The sequence below is a fragment of the Seriola dumerili genome, unplaced genomic scaffold (assembly GCF_002260705.1).
Source record: "Seriola dumerili isolate Sdu_G_001 unplaced genomic scaffold, Sdu_1.0 BDQW01000073.1, whole genome shotgun sequence".
In the NCBI taxonomy this organism is placed as follows: Eukaryota; Metazoa; Chordata; class Actinopteri; order Carangiformes; family Carangidae; genus Seriola; species Seriola dumerili.
The window spans coordinates 8,197,641-8,212,073 of NW_019174328.1; the positions used below are offsets into that span (position 1 = coordinate 8,197,641).

The window sequence follows — 14,433 nt, forward strand, 5'->3', positions numbered from 1 at the left end:
TGCAGCTACTGTGTGGTTCTCTGGACAGATGGTTTGTGGACAATATATTCCTATCCAGATATTTCTACAGAGACAGACCAAAGGGAAGAGGATTGTGGGAGCAGATGTGCTGAAGTCTTCTCCATTCTTTTACATCTTGCGGGTTAGAGTGATCCAACAGGATAATCAGACCAGCTTATACAGTAGTTCTAATAACCTTAATCCCAGGATTGACGATATCTAGGATAGTATTACAGATGTGGAGTAAATCTTTTTTTTTGAGATGCAGTAGCTGTTAAAGACTTGAGTATTAGACCTGACAGAGGAATTAAGAAATCAATGTAAACTGCAAGTTTTTAAGTATTAGCTCAGCTTATTTGTAACTTGTTATAAAAGATCTCACGGCATCATGATTGAGGAATATACACCAATGTTCACCAAGCACCTTTTCCTGACTAAATACACTCAGCAGTTGCTTAAGGAAACCGTAGCTGTGGCTCCCACTGTTGACGTGTGACAAATCCCTATCTGAAGAGCAGCTCCTCTGCTCAAGTAAAAAAAAAAAAAAAAAAAAAGTATTAATAAAGCACACTGAGCATTAAACACAGCTAAGCTCTAAGTTATGTTAACATTAAACTGCATCCTTTTCCATTATAAATGACAAACAATACAGAACTGTGAAAGAAAAAAAAAGTTCCTGATGAAAAAGCAAACAGTGATTTGTGCCAGAGAAATCTGCAGTACTGATTCAATCATCTTATTATAAACTCCATAATCTATATTAAGAGTAAAAATATGGATATTGAAAGGGGGAGAAGTCTCATACTCCTACTTAAGGTAGAATAACCCCCGGAATGTGACACATAACCTACACTACACAGTAGTCAAGTGAGGTATATTTGTACTGTTACAGTCACAAAAGCCTTCAAAGTCATGAAAAGTGTTCCTGAAAACTGATTTGTCTTGGCTCCATCATTAGCGTGACAGCTTTCAAATTATTGCAGTGCACTTTTGACTTGCTTTTAGTATTTCAGTCGACTCTCATGAAGGATGACAACCAACCAGCAGCATCAAAGGCAACTTGTGTTCAAAGTGAAAATATCATCTACAGCCTGGAATTTAAAGAAGCATTTTTTTTTTTGCCTCTATGCAGGTTTACTCTGTATCAGTTTAGGGGAGATCAAAACATTCAGATTGCAGAGAAAAATGCACTCAAAAATGCAAAGTGAAAAACAACCAAAGATGAAAAAATTGTTTCAAATTCATGACAGTGGCTGAAAGATATTCAATGAATTATGCATCTTATGATATACTTACTGTAAGCTCCATATGTTAGCTTAGCATGCTCCAATGACAAACATACTGTACAGCCCTGTTTAATGCGAGCGCGTGTCTGTGTGTGTGTGTGTGTGTGTGTGTGTGTGTGTGTATGTGTGTGTGTGTGTGTGTGTGTATGTGCCATGGATATTTGGACGTGTTTATTTGTGCTGTGGGACGAATCCCGTTAAAGGAGGAGCTTGGTGTCAAAGAATTTCACAAACACCCTTTGACAGTCGGGAGCAGTTGTATTTAAACAAGGCAAAAATCCTCCGGGAAAATCCCTCTAATCTTTTGATCCCAATAGGCTATCTGTCTTTGGACTCCGAGACAGCAGTATACTGTTAATCTGCTTTTGTCTGAATGAAGCTGCTTCTAGACAGAGTGACACTTTCAGAGATACGGTGAGGTCACATGGTTTGTGTGCACATACAATGACAGACATGCCTGAAAGGGAGAGCTCAATCAAATTAAGAATTCATCTTCCTATATGCAGTGTGTGCCAAAGCAGTTTCAGTCATGTACGTAAACGTGAGGAAAGCCACTGAATACTTAAAGCCACGTGATCAAAAATCATATAGACTATGCTTTACACATGGAGCTAACCATATAAATCATTAACAAATGATAGTGCTGCTTTGGAGATATCAAACACAAGCTACTTCAAGAAATCACTGAATTTACTGGAGATTTTTCATTTGTGGAAAAATGATTTTTGTTAGCTTGTCTCATCACGTGTTCTCCTCCACACTTATGTGTACAGGTGAGTAAAAATCACTGTTCCTGTATATTCATCCAAATTCCAAAACTAGATTGATATAAAATCACCTGATGCGTCGTCTACAAATACCGAACTTGACCAGAATATTAAGATTAGCCACAAGACATTTCATGCCAATTTCTCCATACTATTGTTGCTTCCAGTGTGTTATGCTGAATTGTCTTTGGGGATACAACTTGGCGAAAACTGGGCAGTACTGACTTGGGACATCAGAGTGTAAACCAAAGAGAAATTTCACTTTGAGTTGATTTGCTTCATCGCACAGAAACAAATAGACAGTGTTCAGATGCTGAAGTGTCCAAATGTTTTTTGCTACATGTCCTGCAAAGCTGTTGCAATACTTGAAGCTACAATGGTCCTGCAATGGTCGAGTTGGCCAAATTATTGACTTAGTGAATTGAGAAAAATATCGTCATTCCTGTATATACAAACCAGATAGCCTTTGTCTGTCAGTATCATTGTAGCCAAAATGATAAAATGTTATATTAAAGCTGCACTAATGAATATTTTTACAGGAACAATGCATCAAATGACCAAGTGTAATGTGAAAGGAGTCGCTCTTAGAGACGAACGTAGCCTTTCAGTGTGCTTCAGCTCGCTGTACTGTTTTGGCTCACCACTATCATCAACCTCAATTCCAAATACTGCAATCAGCTGTTTTCATCTAAACAACACTACCTGCTCACCACCAAACTGCAGACAGACCAAGTAGCTGGTGAACATACTCAATTTTGATATTCAACATATTTTCTTTAGGCGTCGGCGGGAGAGGACTTGTTTGTCAGTGACATGACTTCAGGTGAATGCTAATGTTGTTCTGTGTTTGCTGGATGAGTAAATATGGAGCTGTTGGCTACGTTCACCATATCAACTTTTGATAACATATCAGTGTTGTGTTTGCAAGAATTTCTGGTTAGCACTGGGTACACTTGCTAAGTTACAGCCTAATACATTTTTTTAAAACAAAAAAGGTTCACTAGTTTAATCCAGCTATACCTAAAATATTTGCCTGCATAGAAATTATCACATTAAAAAGAGATTACTATCTGACTGATGAAAATGTAGGTTGTACACTACTGTGAAAAAAAACAAACCTCTCTGTCCATTCCCAGTATTCAATTAACATTTTGACTTTTCACGCCTCTTCCTCCTCCTCTATATACCAAGTAGTGTTATAATAGGTAGTGAGTCATGGTTGTGACAGATAATGTAAAACACCACCTCTAATGTAGTCAAAGGGTTGCCAAAGTCATCATGTTTCAAATTCCACTGGCAGAACATTTTACTAGGCAGTCTCATTGGCACTGATTAAAAATCAATTTGTCTAAAACAGACCCTGCCAAGGAACCAGTGTCATGAAAAACATAAAAGGGAACAATAACACATAAAAAAACAGCACGTTTTTACATTATAGGTATATATATGAAACTCATTATGTAAACACTATGTAAACACCTTGAGATGTTTTTCAGATAAGGATTGGTGCTTTCATATCTCCAAAATGAGGTTCAAACTATTAGCTGTGGGAAAAGATTCAGGAAAGATTCCTCAATTTGAAAATGTTTTGTCAGTCCTCGACCTGAAACCTCTAACACAAATTACTCCCAATCAAATTTGCTGTGTGTGAAAAACATCAACAAAAAACCAATACATGGTCAAAAACTTATGCAACACTATTCCTTCCTTAATATAGCAGGCACAAATCTGTTGTTGTTCTGCTAAGTTAATAAAAAATTTCACAGAGCCAAGCCAGCTGATGATGATTCAAATGTGAGGATAGGTGTGACATAATTTCACTAGGCAACAGTCATTCTCAGTACCCTGTCATCATGTATTAGCAGCTTAGTCAAGTGGCTTAAGTTATCTGACTGCCTGTCCTACAACGGCTGACGTTAGTTTCAGGGACTTCTAACTATATCTTTTCAAGGACCCAGAAGCTACGCTCTCAGCTAAAATCATAAGATTGAAGAGCAGTGCAATCACAGTTATTTACTGTATCCAGTCAATGTGAGTTATCCTGTGAATTGCATAATGCACGCAATGAAAAATAACATGCTGTGCAGTCTTAGTTGAGGTCTGCCCTACTTTTTTTTTTCTTTTTTTTTTAACCTAGACTAAGTTATGTTTGGCTAATGTACAATGAAATAAACAAAATCACTCCATTTTTATCAGGATAAAATATGGAGCTATGCAATGCATCTATGTTATTTCTCTAATGAGAAACAAGAGGACAGATTCTGGGAACTTACTGGCCATAGAACAGTGCATTTAAATAATTGTTTTAACCGATCAAAGGGATTTGTGTGCGCGTGTGTGTGTATTTGTGTGTGTGTGTGTGTGTGTGTTTGTGTGAGGTCATACAATGTGCAAGCTTGTGGTTGGACAGGGGCGAGTTGACAGGTCTGGTGGCAAATCCTGTAATCCTTTCATCTGATCAAAGTAACACAACAGCTTTTAAATGATTTAATGGAAAGGTAGTCCTACATTTTAAACTTCAATGTACTTTACATTTGAATCAGTGTATGGAAATCAGGCAAAGTGAGAGGAAACTATATAAGGGGAAAGAGATCTGTATTACTACGCCTCTGCAGTTTTTACAATTACATTTTTTCTACTGCTGAATATGGATTCTGATTCTGATGGGATAAGACCATTTATTTGAGAATACTCCGGGCTAGGACATTAGCTTTAATGACTATTTTAAATTATTGTCTGATAAAATTTTCCATGCACAGACATTTTCAGTAGTTGTTGTTGTCGCTTGCCTCCCCTATTCCGCTCCGGGTGGCGAGAAAGCAGGCAGCAATACCACATTGGCTTGGGGTTAAAAAAAAAAAATAAAAATCTGTGCACTTGCTGCAGTACTGAATTAGCTGGCAAAGGTACAATTTGGTGGATGCTTTCATCCAAAGTGACTTAAGGTACCATGAGTTCATACAATTTCAGCATGGATGGCTCTGCTGAGAATTGAATCTCGACATCTTGCGATGTTAGTGCCATGCTAAAATGAGCTATAAAGAACTACCAGTCTTTCTTCAGTGCCAGTATTATTACCAAGGTTTATGTGTTTTTTTCATGTGGTCTAAAAACACAGCTGACAAAAACAGAAAACATATATGCAATTTCAGGAGCCCTTTGTGTTTTACATGTCTTTTGTGGATTTCTATTCCAGTAATCTGGCTACATGCAGCTTGATTTAAAGCTGCACAAATCATTTTTTTTTCAGTAACAATGGATCAAATGACTATGTGTAATATGAGAGGGGCAAGCTCATAGTGACGAACCCACAGACAGTTAACACCTGACTCTGCAATCCCCTCAGCTCTGTGGGGCTTTACAGCATCTTTCAGCTCATTTGTTTTGGTTTTAACAGCCTGCAGCTTTAATATTGCAGTTCAGTCACAACTTTCATCAACACCATTTCCAAAAGCAGCAGGGCAGCTATTCCCAGTGAATAAGCTGAAATGAACCCACTGTTATCTCTCAACCAGTGTAGTGTACATGCCCTACAGGTGAACAGAGTGACACATTTAGTGGCTAAAGAGCCAGATGTCCCCTAAGGAGTTGGTGAAGACCAAACTGGAGCTTAAACAGAGAGTGAGTATTGGACCTTTTCTGGTTGGGCGGCAAGAAACTATTTGACTGTTTGCCAAAACGACTGTATACAATAAGGTTGTATAAGTTAAGTTGTCAATGTTGTGATTACAGATTGTCAGACAGATGTCCCCAAGTGGCCAAAAACATAAACTAATACTGCTTTTAGTCTCAAAAACATCTGACTATGCCAACCAGCTAACTATGGACAACAAATGTAGATGATGACATAACACACTGCCTCTCGAAACTCCCAAACCTTTTAAACTCATTGTTGGACTCTAACTCTAACTGAAAGCCTGCTTGTATGTTTTGTGTATTTCCATCAAACAGAGCAGGGGCATGACTGACAGAGGGGTTTCAGTCCCACACTGAGCTTTGTGGCTATCTGGGGTGACGGCAGCAGACAGCTCAACTGACAGATTCCTTGTTTGTCTTTGAGGCTTCTGTTGTGTAATCTACTGGATCTAATGACTCCTGTTTAGTAACCTGAAGTTTCTCTTCCATGGTTTGGCATGGTAATTTAGACAAGATATATATATGACAAGTGAGCAGACCTTCTGCTGTGAATATAGACCTTCAGACTAAGTGTTTTTCCTCCCACCATCTTGAAACTTGCAAAAGGAGTTCTCCATTCAGGACAATTCCTAAATCTGGAAAAGTGACTCCTTCGTCACTCACTGCAGTGCAGTTAAAATTAGGATGAACAGAATAATATTCAGGGTTTCAAATCTAATTTTTTTTGTCTCTACAGTTAGCTTTTTATAAAGATAAGAGCTTACTTTATTGGTGAATTCCTGAGTGTATTGACATTTGTTTACAAGAACAGCTTGAGGAATCACAATGAGCCCATCCCATCAAACTTCAGGTCACAAAGCTAGTCCATGGGAGAAAACACTCCCCTTTACATGAATATAAACACACTACACAGGAATTTATTAGACCATATTTTTAGGATGTTTTCATTATTAATACATTAGCTTTCATCTTCATCACTATTTTAAATCTCCTCAGTAGAGCCATGGTATATTCCCTAAGTTGACCTCTAATGCTCATCTTTCATGCAGCACACAGACGATATCTTTTTATCTTAACACTGCAATAATATAACCTTTTAGTTATTTCATTGCTGTAATACTATTAACATCAGTAGCCTCCCTGATGGGAAAATTTGAATCTCTTCCTATGATTTCTTGACTAATGAAACACATACAGTATGAAAGCAAAAACCATACCACAACCCTGAGCACTGAAAAATAGTGAATGTTCATACTGTTATAGTATCAAAGGGGTATAACTACTTGTATGTTTCTTTTGTATTCATTGAAACCAGTATCTTAGTTTTTTATATATATATATATATATATATATATATATTTATTAATTTCTATTTACAATTATTGTAAAATATATTTACTGTCTCACTGTATCAAACCTTTTCAATTTGTCGGCTGTTATCCTCGTCAGTATTCTTGAGTGACAGGTTGGATTATAAATAGACACAATTTATAAAGCTAGTTTGCTTTGTCTTTAATGAATCCCATTTAGAGGACTATGAGCCAACTTATCTCAAACAAATAATAGCCTATTAAGCTGACCTTTGGAATGAGTTTTAATAAGTAAGTAAGGATGAGTCATACTTAATTGAATAATAACTAAATCTGTATATGTGCAAATGGATATGACTAAACCCCAGGATATCATTGTTAAAGATTGCTATTATCATAAAATCATTGCTGGTGTATTTTGAAGAGTCATCAGCAATTCATTGTATTAGTTTCCTGACTACATGACTGAGTTCTTCCTCTTCTTCGTCTTCTTCTTTTTCTTATTCTTCCTCCTCTTCTTCTTCTTCTTCTTCCTCTTCTTCTTCATATATTGCTTCTTCTTTGCCTTCTTCTTTGCATTTTTTGGCAGATTGCAATCTTTATGTAGTATGTAGAACAGGACTAGATACAGTTTACATTAGTCTACAATACAGAAATATAATACTATATATATATATATCATTTGTCTGATGCTAACTAAGAATTTTATTACCCTTCTTTGGGTTTCCCACACCTTATCTCCATCCATCCTTGTATCCCTTCCTGAGATGGACCTTTCATCTGCCATAAAAGAGTATGCATTGTGATCTACAAGTCTTCAAAAGAGGCCAAGGCAATTGTCTTGTTTGAATTTTTGCTCATCTACAATGAAACAAGCACCACTTTCTGTCCAACGTAGGGCATAGGAAAAATGCCAAGTGGGCTCTCATAAACTCTTGACTCCAGAGACAAGAAAAACAGCCAAATGTCTTCTCTTTATCAAATACCAATGCCAAACGCAAACTGATGTCTCACACTGAACCAACTGACAGGTTGGCAAGCCTTTTCAAATTGGTGCCCAGTGTGGAGAGAGGTTTGTTTAGCAGTTTTTTTGTCAAATTAACTTTGAACACAAATCTGAAATGTTATTTGCAGTTATATCCAGAATGTAACATTGTGAGTTAGAGCAATAAATTATGGCAACATTAGAGTAAAAGACTTGATTATAGACTGCAGAGTCTGTACTTGAAAAGAGCAAGACAGAGAACAATAATACCATTTGGGTGGCATGTCCAAGTATATTTACTGCCACAGTTAATTTTTGATCTAGATTTATTCGGGGTGCTTTGATGCAGTACGGCACTACAGCACACTACATCTCACTGATGTGGAATAGTTTAAATAAACAAAGACTTAATGCTGCCCAACACTGAAACCCTGTTAGTGGACTACAGCAACAATCATTCATTCTGTCACTGAATGAGGTTGGTACAAGAGCCTACACTCCCTCATGAAAACAAAACCTGAATACAGCAGAAAATAAAACATAGCCTACACAGCATGTAGAGGACATTTTAATTAGTGGTGTTTCATATTTGCCTCAATAACTAATGGCAATCAGATGGGAATATCTTATGTTGCAGTAGTAAGTTATCCAACCCCGGCCTAATGAGCTTATTGTTAATAAAAGATTTATGTGCTTGAATAAAGACGCCTCAGCTCATGAAATGAAATGTAAATTAGATATGGCCAATGTTAGCCTACAGTATATGTTAAAATGAGCCCTAAAAGTCCATCTGTGTTTGGATAAAGTTGAAGAATAAATTAAAGAAAGAAAAAAAGAACACAAACACTCACACCCATCCCCCATCAACACTCGGCCTGACCAACAAACAGAGCAGTGAGCTGCCAACCTGTGGGAAGCTGTGCACTGAATGCCACTGAATACCAATACAAGCAAGATTAAGCATGAGATATATCATAATATCATGACCACAATACTGGGCCACAACAGAGTAATGCTGTTCTTGCTACCTCAAAGAACCCCATGTTCTCTTTGTGTATTGATTAGCTGGGTCTCTAGCTCTTTTATTCTCTACATCACACTGCTGACTTTTTTTTATTTGTTAGAATTATTAAATCATTCAGGCCCAGAGCTTTGAGGGAAATCGTGGCTCAGTCATGCTATAGTTAGTTTTTTTTTTTTTTTGCTTGCTTCTAGAAAATGGTGGGATAATGATAGATCATAAATTTGTGTGCTTAATGGAGCTTAATGAGCGTGTATTATGTATAAATGTAAATGTATGTATGTATGTGTAAATGTATTAATAACGACACTGTTATCCACTGGCAACTGATACAAAACCTCACCCAGTTAACGCTTTTTGTGCTGTCTGAAGTCAATGATATCACTCATGTTTACTCTACGTGACTTCTAGATGATTACTCAGTCTCTTGCATTTGCAGTAAGCCATTGGAGATGATGTTTCATAGGTCAACCAATCCCCACAGACCTGTTTGATAAGAATGGAAGACACCTTAGGGGATGGAGAACACCTGCATGTTTTGCTAATGAGGCCTTGCAGGAGATTCGCTCATTGCAAACAACTGTATATGCAGATCAATTACACACAAAGTAAGACTAAAACAAACATATTGCTTTAGCCACCTAGAGGAAGGGAATGCATTGCTTTAGTGCTGATGGTAATTACACTAGGGTACTTGAATTTGTAAATTCAGTCCATGTTGTCTGAAAAGGCTACAAAGGACATGTTGTACCGACTGTACGGTCTAAAGGGAATCCAGATGTCTTACCTTCACTGCAGTCCTTTCCTTGGAAGCCCGTCTGAGAGCAGTCACATGTTGGTTCGTTGTTAATTAAACTGCAGACTCCTCCATTTAAGCACATGTTGGCTGTACCACAGAGGTCCTTTAAGACCCCTTCACTGTTGATCATTACAGACTCCGTGTTGTTGACCTTTATGTCTGTTATCCATCCAGTGAAAGGCAGCTGATCCTTGACCACAGCCGATGTCAGTCGTAACGCCACAGATCGTAATTCCGGTGGTATTCCACCAACAAACAAATGGCTGAAAACAGTCATATCCCGTCTTTTGGACTTCACCTCCACCCACTTTATCTCATTGTCCACCATTAGGGTTGTGTTCTTAAAGTTTCTCCTTATTGTGACTGCGTGCCATTGGCTGTCGTTGACCGCCGTGTCAGATATGACGGTTGCAGGCTCGGCACAGAAGATCGAGAAGCGAAGGCTGAGTTTACCATTCAATATGAGAAGTTCTAAAAAGTCACAAAATCCCTCATCGTCGAAGTAAACTAGCAGCCCGTGGGAACTCTTCGTTTTCATATTGAAGCTCATTTCACTTTCGCAACATGCATTCCACACTGGAAATCTGGCCCACTGTCCCTCAGCACCTGTGAACTCAAGACAAGTGCCTATTTCTACAAAGCAACAAATGAGCAGCCCAACCCATATGATATGGGCACCATGTGGCTTTTGTAAAACCATTGTGTGATCACGAATTCTGTGGAGGTGGATAGGGGCTGAATTTACTTATAAGAACCTTTGCTTAAGCAGGAAATATGCTGGGTTGACTGTGAGAGAGTAGACTGGCATATAACTGATTGTCTACATGGATTTACAAGTGTGAACAGCTGCATTTTAAGACAAAAGATTAAATGCTCTCATATTTTTGCATAGCAATAGGCTTGGCCAACACTTACTTCCTGGAGCAAATACCATTACCTCACAATGTCCAGGCCAGTGGCCAAACCTCTCACTGTCCGCGCCAAAATAGTTTGAACTGTTTAAAGGTCCTCTCTGCCATGGCTATTTAAAGCAAAGCGACAAGGATTCAAATATCCATTGGGCACACTTGGTCTAATTTATGTAATTATGAAACAGTCCCTTCTGGTGCCAGTTAGAGTGTACACGGTTTCACTTGAGTTGAAATGGCAGCTTTAATCTTCATGTTCATGCCAGCATTCTTTGGCGGGTAACTGGAAGCCTTGCTCTGGGCTTTTCACCCTGCATCTTCTGTAGCAATGAGAAAAAATGCCATATGGAGCCACGCTGGCGATAAGCTCAGCAAAAGAAGCAGTCTGTCTGTCAAGCCAGTCCTCAGTTCCAAAGCTCCCTGCAAAAGAAAAGCAAATTCAATACAGTATCAGCATTTTTCACCATATCCATTTCCAAATCCACTTTGGCAAGAGCCCTCATCAGGAGTCAGAGTTGATACTATGGTTAAGGCAGAAACGCCAATCAAGAGACTTGTATCCAGAGAGGCCTTTGTTACAACAAACACGAGCCGTATCATTAGATTAATATCAGCAGGGCTTTCCAGGAAGCACACAGCAGCTGTGGACAGTCAGTATCACTGGATCCACGCATTACTTCATCTCAGTGGCATAGGCTACAGAGGACTGAGTCGGAAAACATTGTTTTCACATGCAGTCCTTCGAACATTTACAAAAACCAAACGTGCACATATTCATGCAACACAAGAAAAAAAGAACGATCTGTGAATTAGAATTTTTGATCTTTGCATCATTCATGGCAGATGATCAGACGGTCGCGCATCTGAAATCAATTCCTGCAGACAATGTCAGTCACACCAAAGTATAAAAAAAAAGAAAGAAAAAAAGGAGAAACGACTGATTTACAGTTCTCCTTTCTTTTAAGGAACATTACTTTTTGCTGTTTTCCACTTCCACCATTATCAGCGGCATTCCGATACAGTAGCCTATTCACTGGCATGTCCTCTATTGAAGACCTAACATGGGGAAAAAGTGCGTCATTTGATTCACAGTGGTTGGTTTGTGTAAGACGAACCGGTCGGGCTGTCACTGGGTCTCAGTCAGACCCCAGAACCTGCTCCTCATACAGTCTTAACATTTGCCTCGTCACTATTTTCCACTCGGACTGTGAGACAGATAATGGATTTCCTCCATAAAAAAATTAAAAACATCGAAATGTTATTGAAATGAAAACAAGACGGGTTCAAAATCTCCGCAATTAGTTTGCATTTCAAAGAAGAGAAAATGTAACAGCTGCCCGGGATTGGAGCTCGGCTTTACTTATAGGCACCGCACTTTACACGGACTGAAACATCTCCAGCAAGACATTTTAATGATCATCATGCTCTATCCGAGATATGGGATCGGGATCACCCTCACCGGAATTCTGCGTTTTCATATGGTTTCCCAAAACGGGACAGCATCCCTGTTTTCGCCATCCCCTCATCAATAATATGCCCCATACCTTAACATCTTACCCTGGATGACAGCTGGAAAGGGCGCACTATAATTAGGGTGTTTCTTTGATGCCCATATCTGCGGCAATTTTTTTTCAAAGCTCACAACTATTAAATCCCCTGCTGAAACAAAGATAAGGCGTTATCATTATTATTATTATTACCTTTGCGTGCGCACCTTCACTTCTACGGGACCCTAAATAGTTGGCACAAGAGAGAGACAGAGAGAGAGAGGTGGAAAAAAAAAATGCATGCAAAGCACCGCGGGTAGAGCTCCTGTAAAACCACGAACCGTCCGTATATGTTTTCGGTCTGTTTCAGAGCCTGTAGCTACATCTCAAATCCTCTCTGGCGAAACCTTCACATCTAGATCTGCTTTCAAGTGAATCACAGCATCAGCGAGCGAGAGAGAGAGAGAGGCAGAGAGAGAGGCAGAGGCAGAGGGAGAGAGAGAGAGAGAGAGACACGGTTCGACTTTTAGTCTAATTCCTCTTCTTTTTTTTTTTAAGAAAAAAGGAACCCTTTCTGGTTTAATGGTAAAAACATTTCTTTTTACCTTAAATGTTTGGTCTTCCAAGTTTGTTTCCTGACGAAAAAAAAAACCCAACAAGACACAACTAAAGTAAAGATGAAACCGCTGGATGGAGCACGCGGGGAGCGCGGGGCGAAAATCCAGTTATCTTTGTGGAAGAGAAGGTGCAATCTGGTTTCCCTGTTGAGCTTATCCAGCGACTGTCAGGAGCCACAGACAGAGCACATCACGTGTCTCTCCGTGATGTCTACCGGGGAGGGGCTGAATGCAGTACCTTGGACAGCGCCTCTGCCTCCGTGAGCATCCATCCTCGGACATTTATGGCACACAGGCAACTTTGGAGATAAGGGCTTGTAAAACTGCTTTGATTGATCAGTTGATAGCACGAAAGACACTAAAACGCGGGGAAGCAGGCAGAGATTGTTTGGGTACACTTAGAGCACCGGGTAGTGTCTTTAAAGCAAACTACAGCTACTTCTGCTCCTACATGTGTGTGTATTATTGGCTATATCTTCAAAAAAAATCGATTCTGTTGAATTATTGCAGCACACACCAAAAGAAAGAAAATAAAAACGACCAACCAAGAGCTCTCAGTTTAGGGGTTATTATAAGATCCAGCTGAATGATTAAATGCTCAGGGGGTGTTTAATGCTCTTTTCTCAAGTAGGCTAGTACTTTATTTTTTTATGACATTTATGGTACATTGTATATTTATTACATTCTCCAGCGTCTCCAAGGAGTTTCATACTGTATTTCATACTGTATATATGTGTAATAACCCTATAACACATAGTGTACATAGTCTTCATGCCTGTGTTAATTTAAAATTATTCTGGATTTCTCAAATAATCAGCATTTTCACACTCTTTTTTTTTCAAATTATTTGTGCATCACTAGGACAAAGTTTGTCTTTTCCCCCTTTTCTTTTATGTGTTTATACTTTTTTCCTGAAAAATTATGAAAGCCTACAATAAAACATCTGTATTATTTCAGTACAGTACTATCTAATACAGTACCATCAATGTAAACTAGAGCACTTGGCTGCTAGTTGCGCACATAAATAAAAGAGCAAAGAAAAGGTTGTCACACAGTGCCATCATTAGCTCTGTTTGGACAGTATAGGAAAGGTCACTTACTGAGTGTGGAGAGACATATTTTCAAATTATGCGTCGTGAATGTGAAGAACAAATATTATACAAGTTGCTAAAGTTTTTATGTATTTTATGGTTAATATGCAGTGTAAATGTTTTGGTTTTTGAAATTATAGTTGCAGGTGTTCTAACTTTTTGAAACTTATTTCTACAGTAACCTGCAGACTCTAATGCTGTTTATTCTTTACACAGAAGAATACAAAGAGAATACTGAAGTTGTTTGACCAGAGTGTATGCTGCGAGTCCTCACCCCACCTTCACCCCATGACCCTGAAGTCTTGCTGTTAGATTCTGCATTTTATACTGATTGCCAGAGCCAGGCAAACACCCACATTCGTCACTGGTGTCCATAAAAACTATAAAAAAAATATTTCAATATTGCACCTAATTTTGTATGTGCAAGATAAATTATGGTACACCATGAATACTGTTGTAGTCTACTGGGGAGGGTAAGAAAATTGGCATGACAAAATAGATAATTTTGTTGTACACCAATCTGCTG

The 14,433-nt window shown here is 38.6% G+C and overlaps 1 protein-coding gene across 1 annotated transcript in view; it reads right to left on the bottom strand.

Moving 5' to 3' along the window:
• The window catches only part of LOC111220796 (neurexin-1a-like), a 59,896-nt gene extending 48,958 nt beyond the window's left edge, over positions 1-10,938 (bottom strand). Inside the window, exon 1 of the mRNA XM_022744017.1 lies at positions 9,793-10,938. Coding sequence (XP_022599738.1) covers positions 9,793-10,504 — 712 coding nt within the window. The 5' untranslated portion in view covers positions 10,505-10,938. The remainder of the gene's footprint in view (positions 1-9,792) is intronic.
• Positions 10,939-14,433: the final 3,495 nt, after the last annotated feature.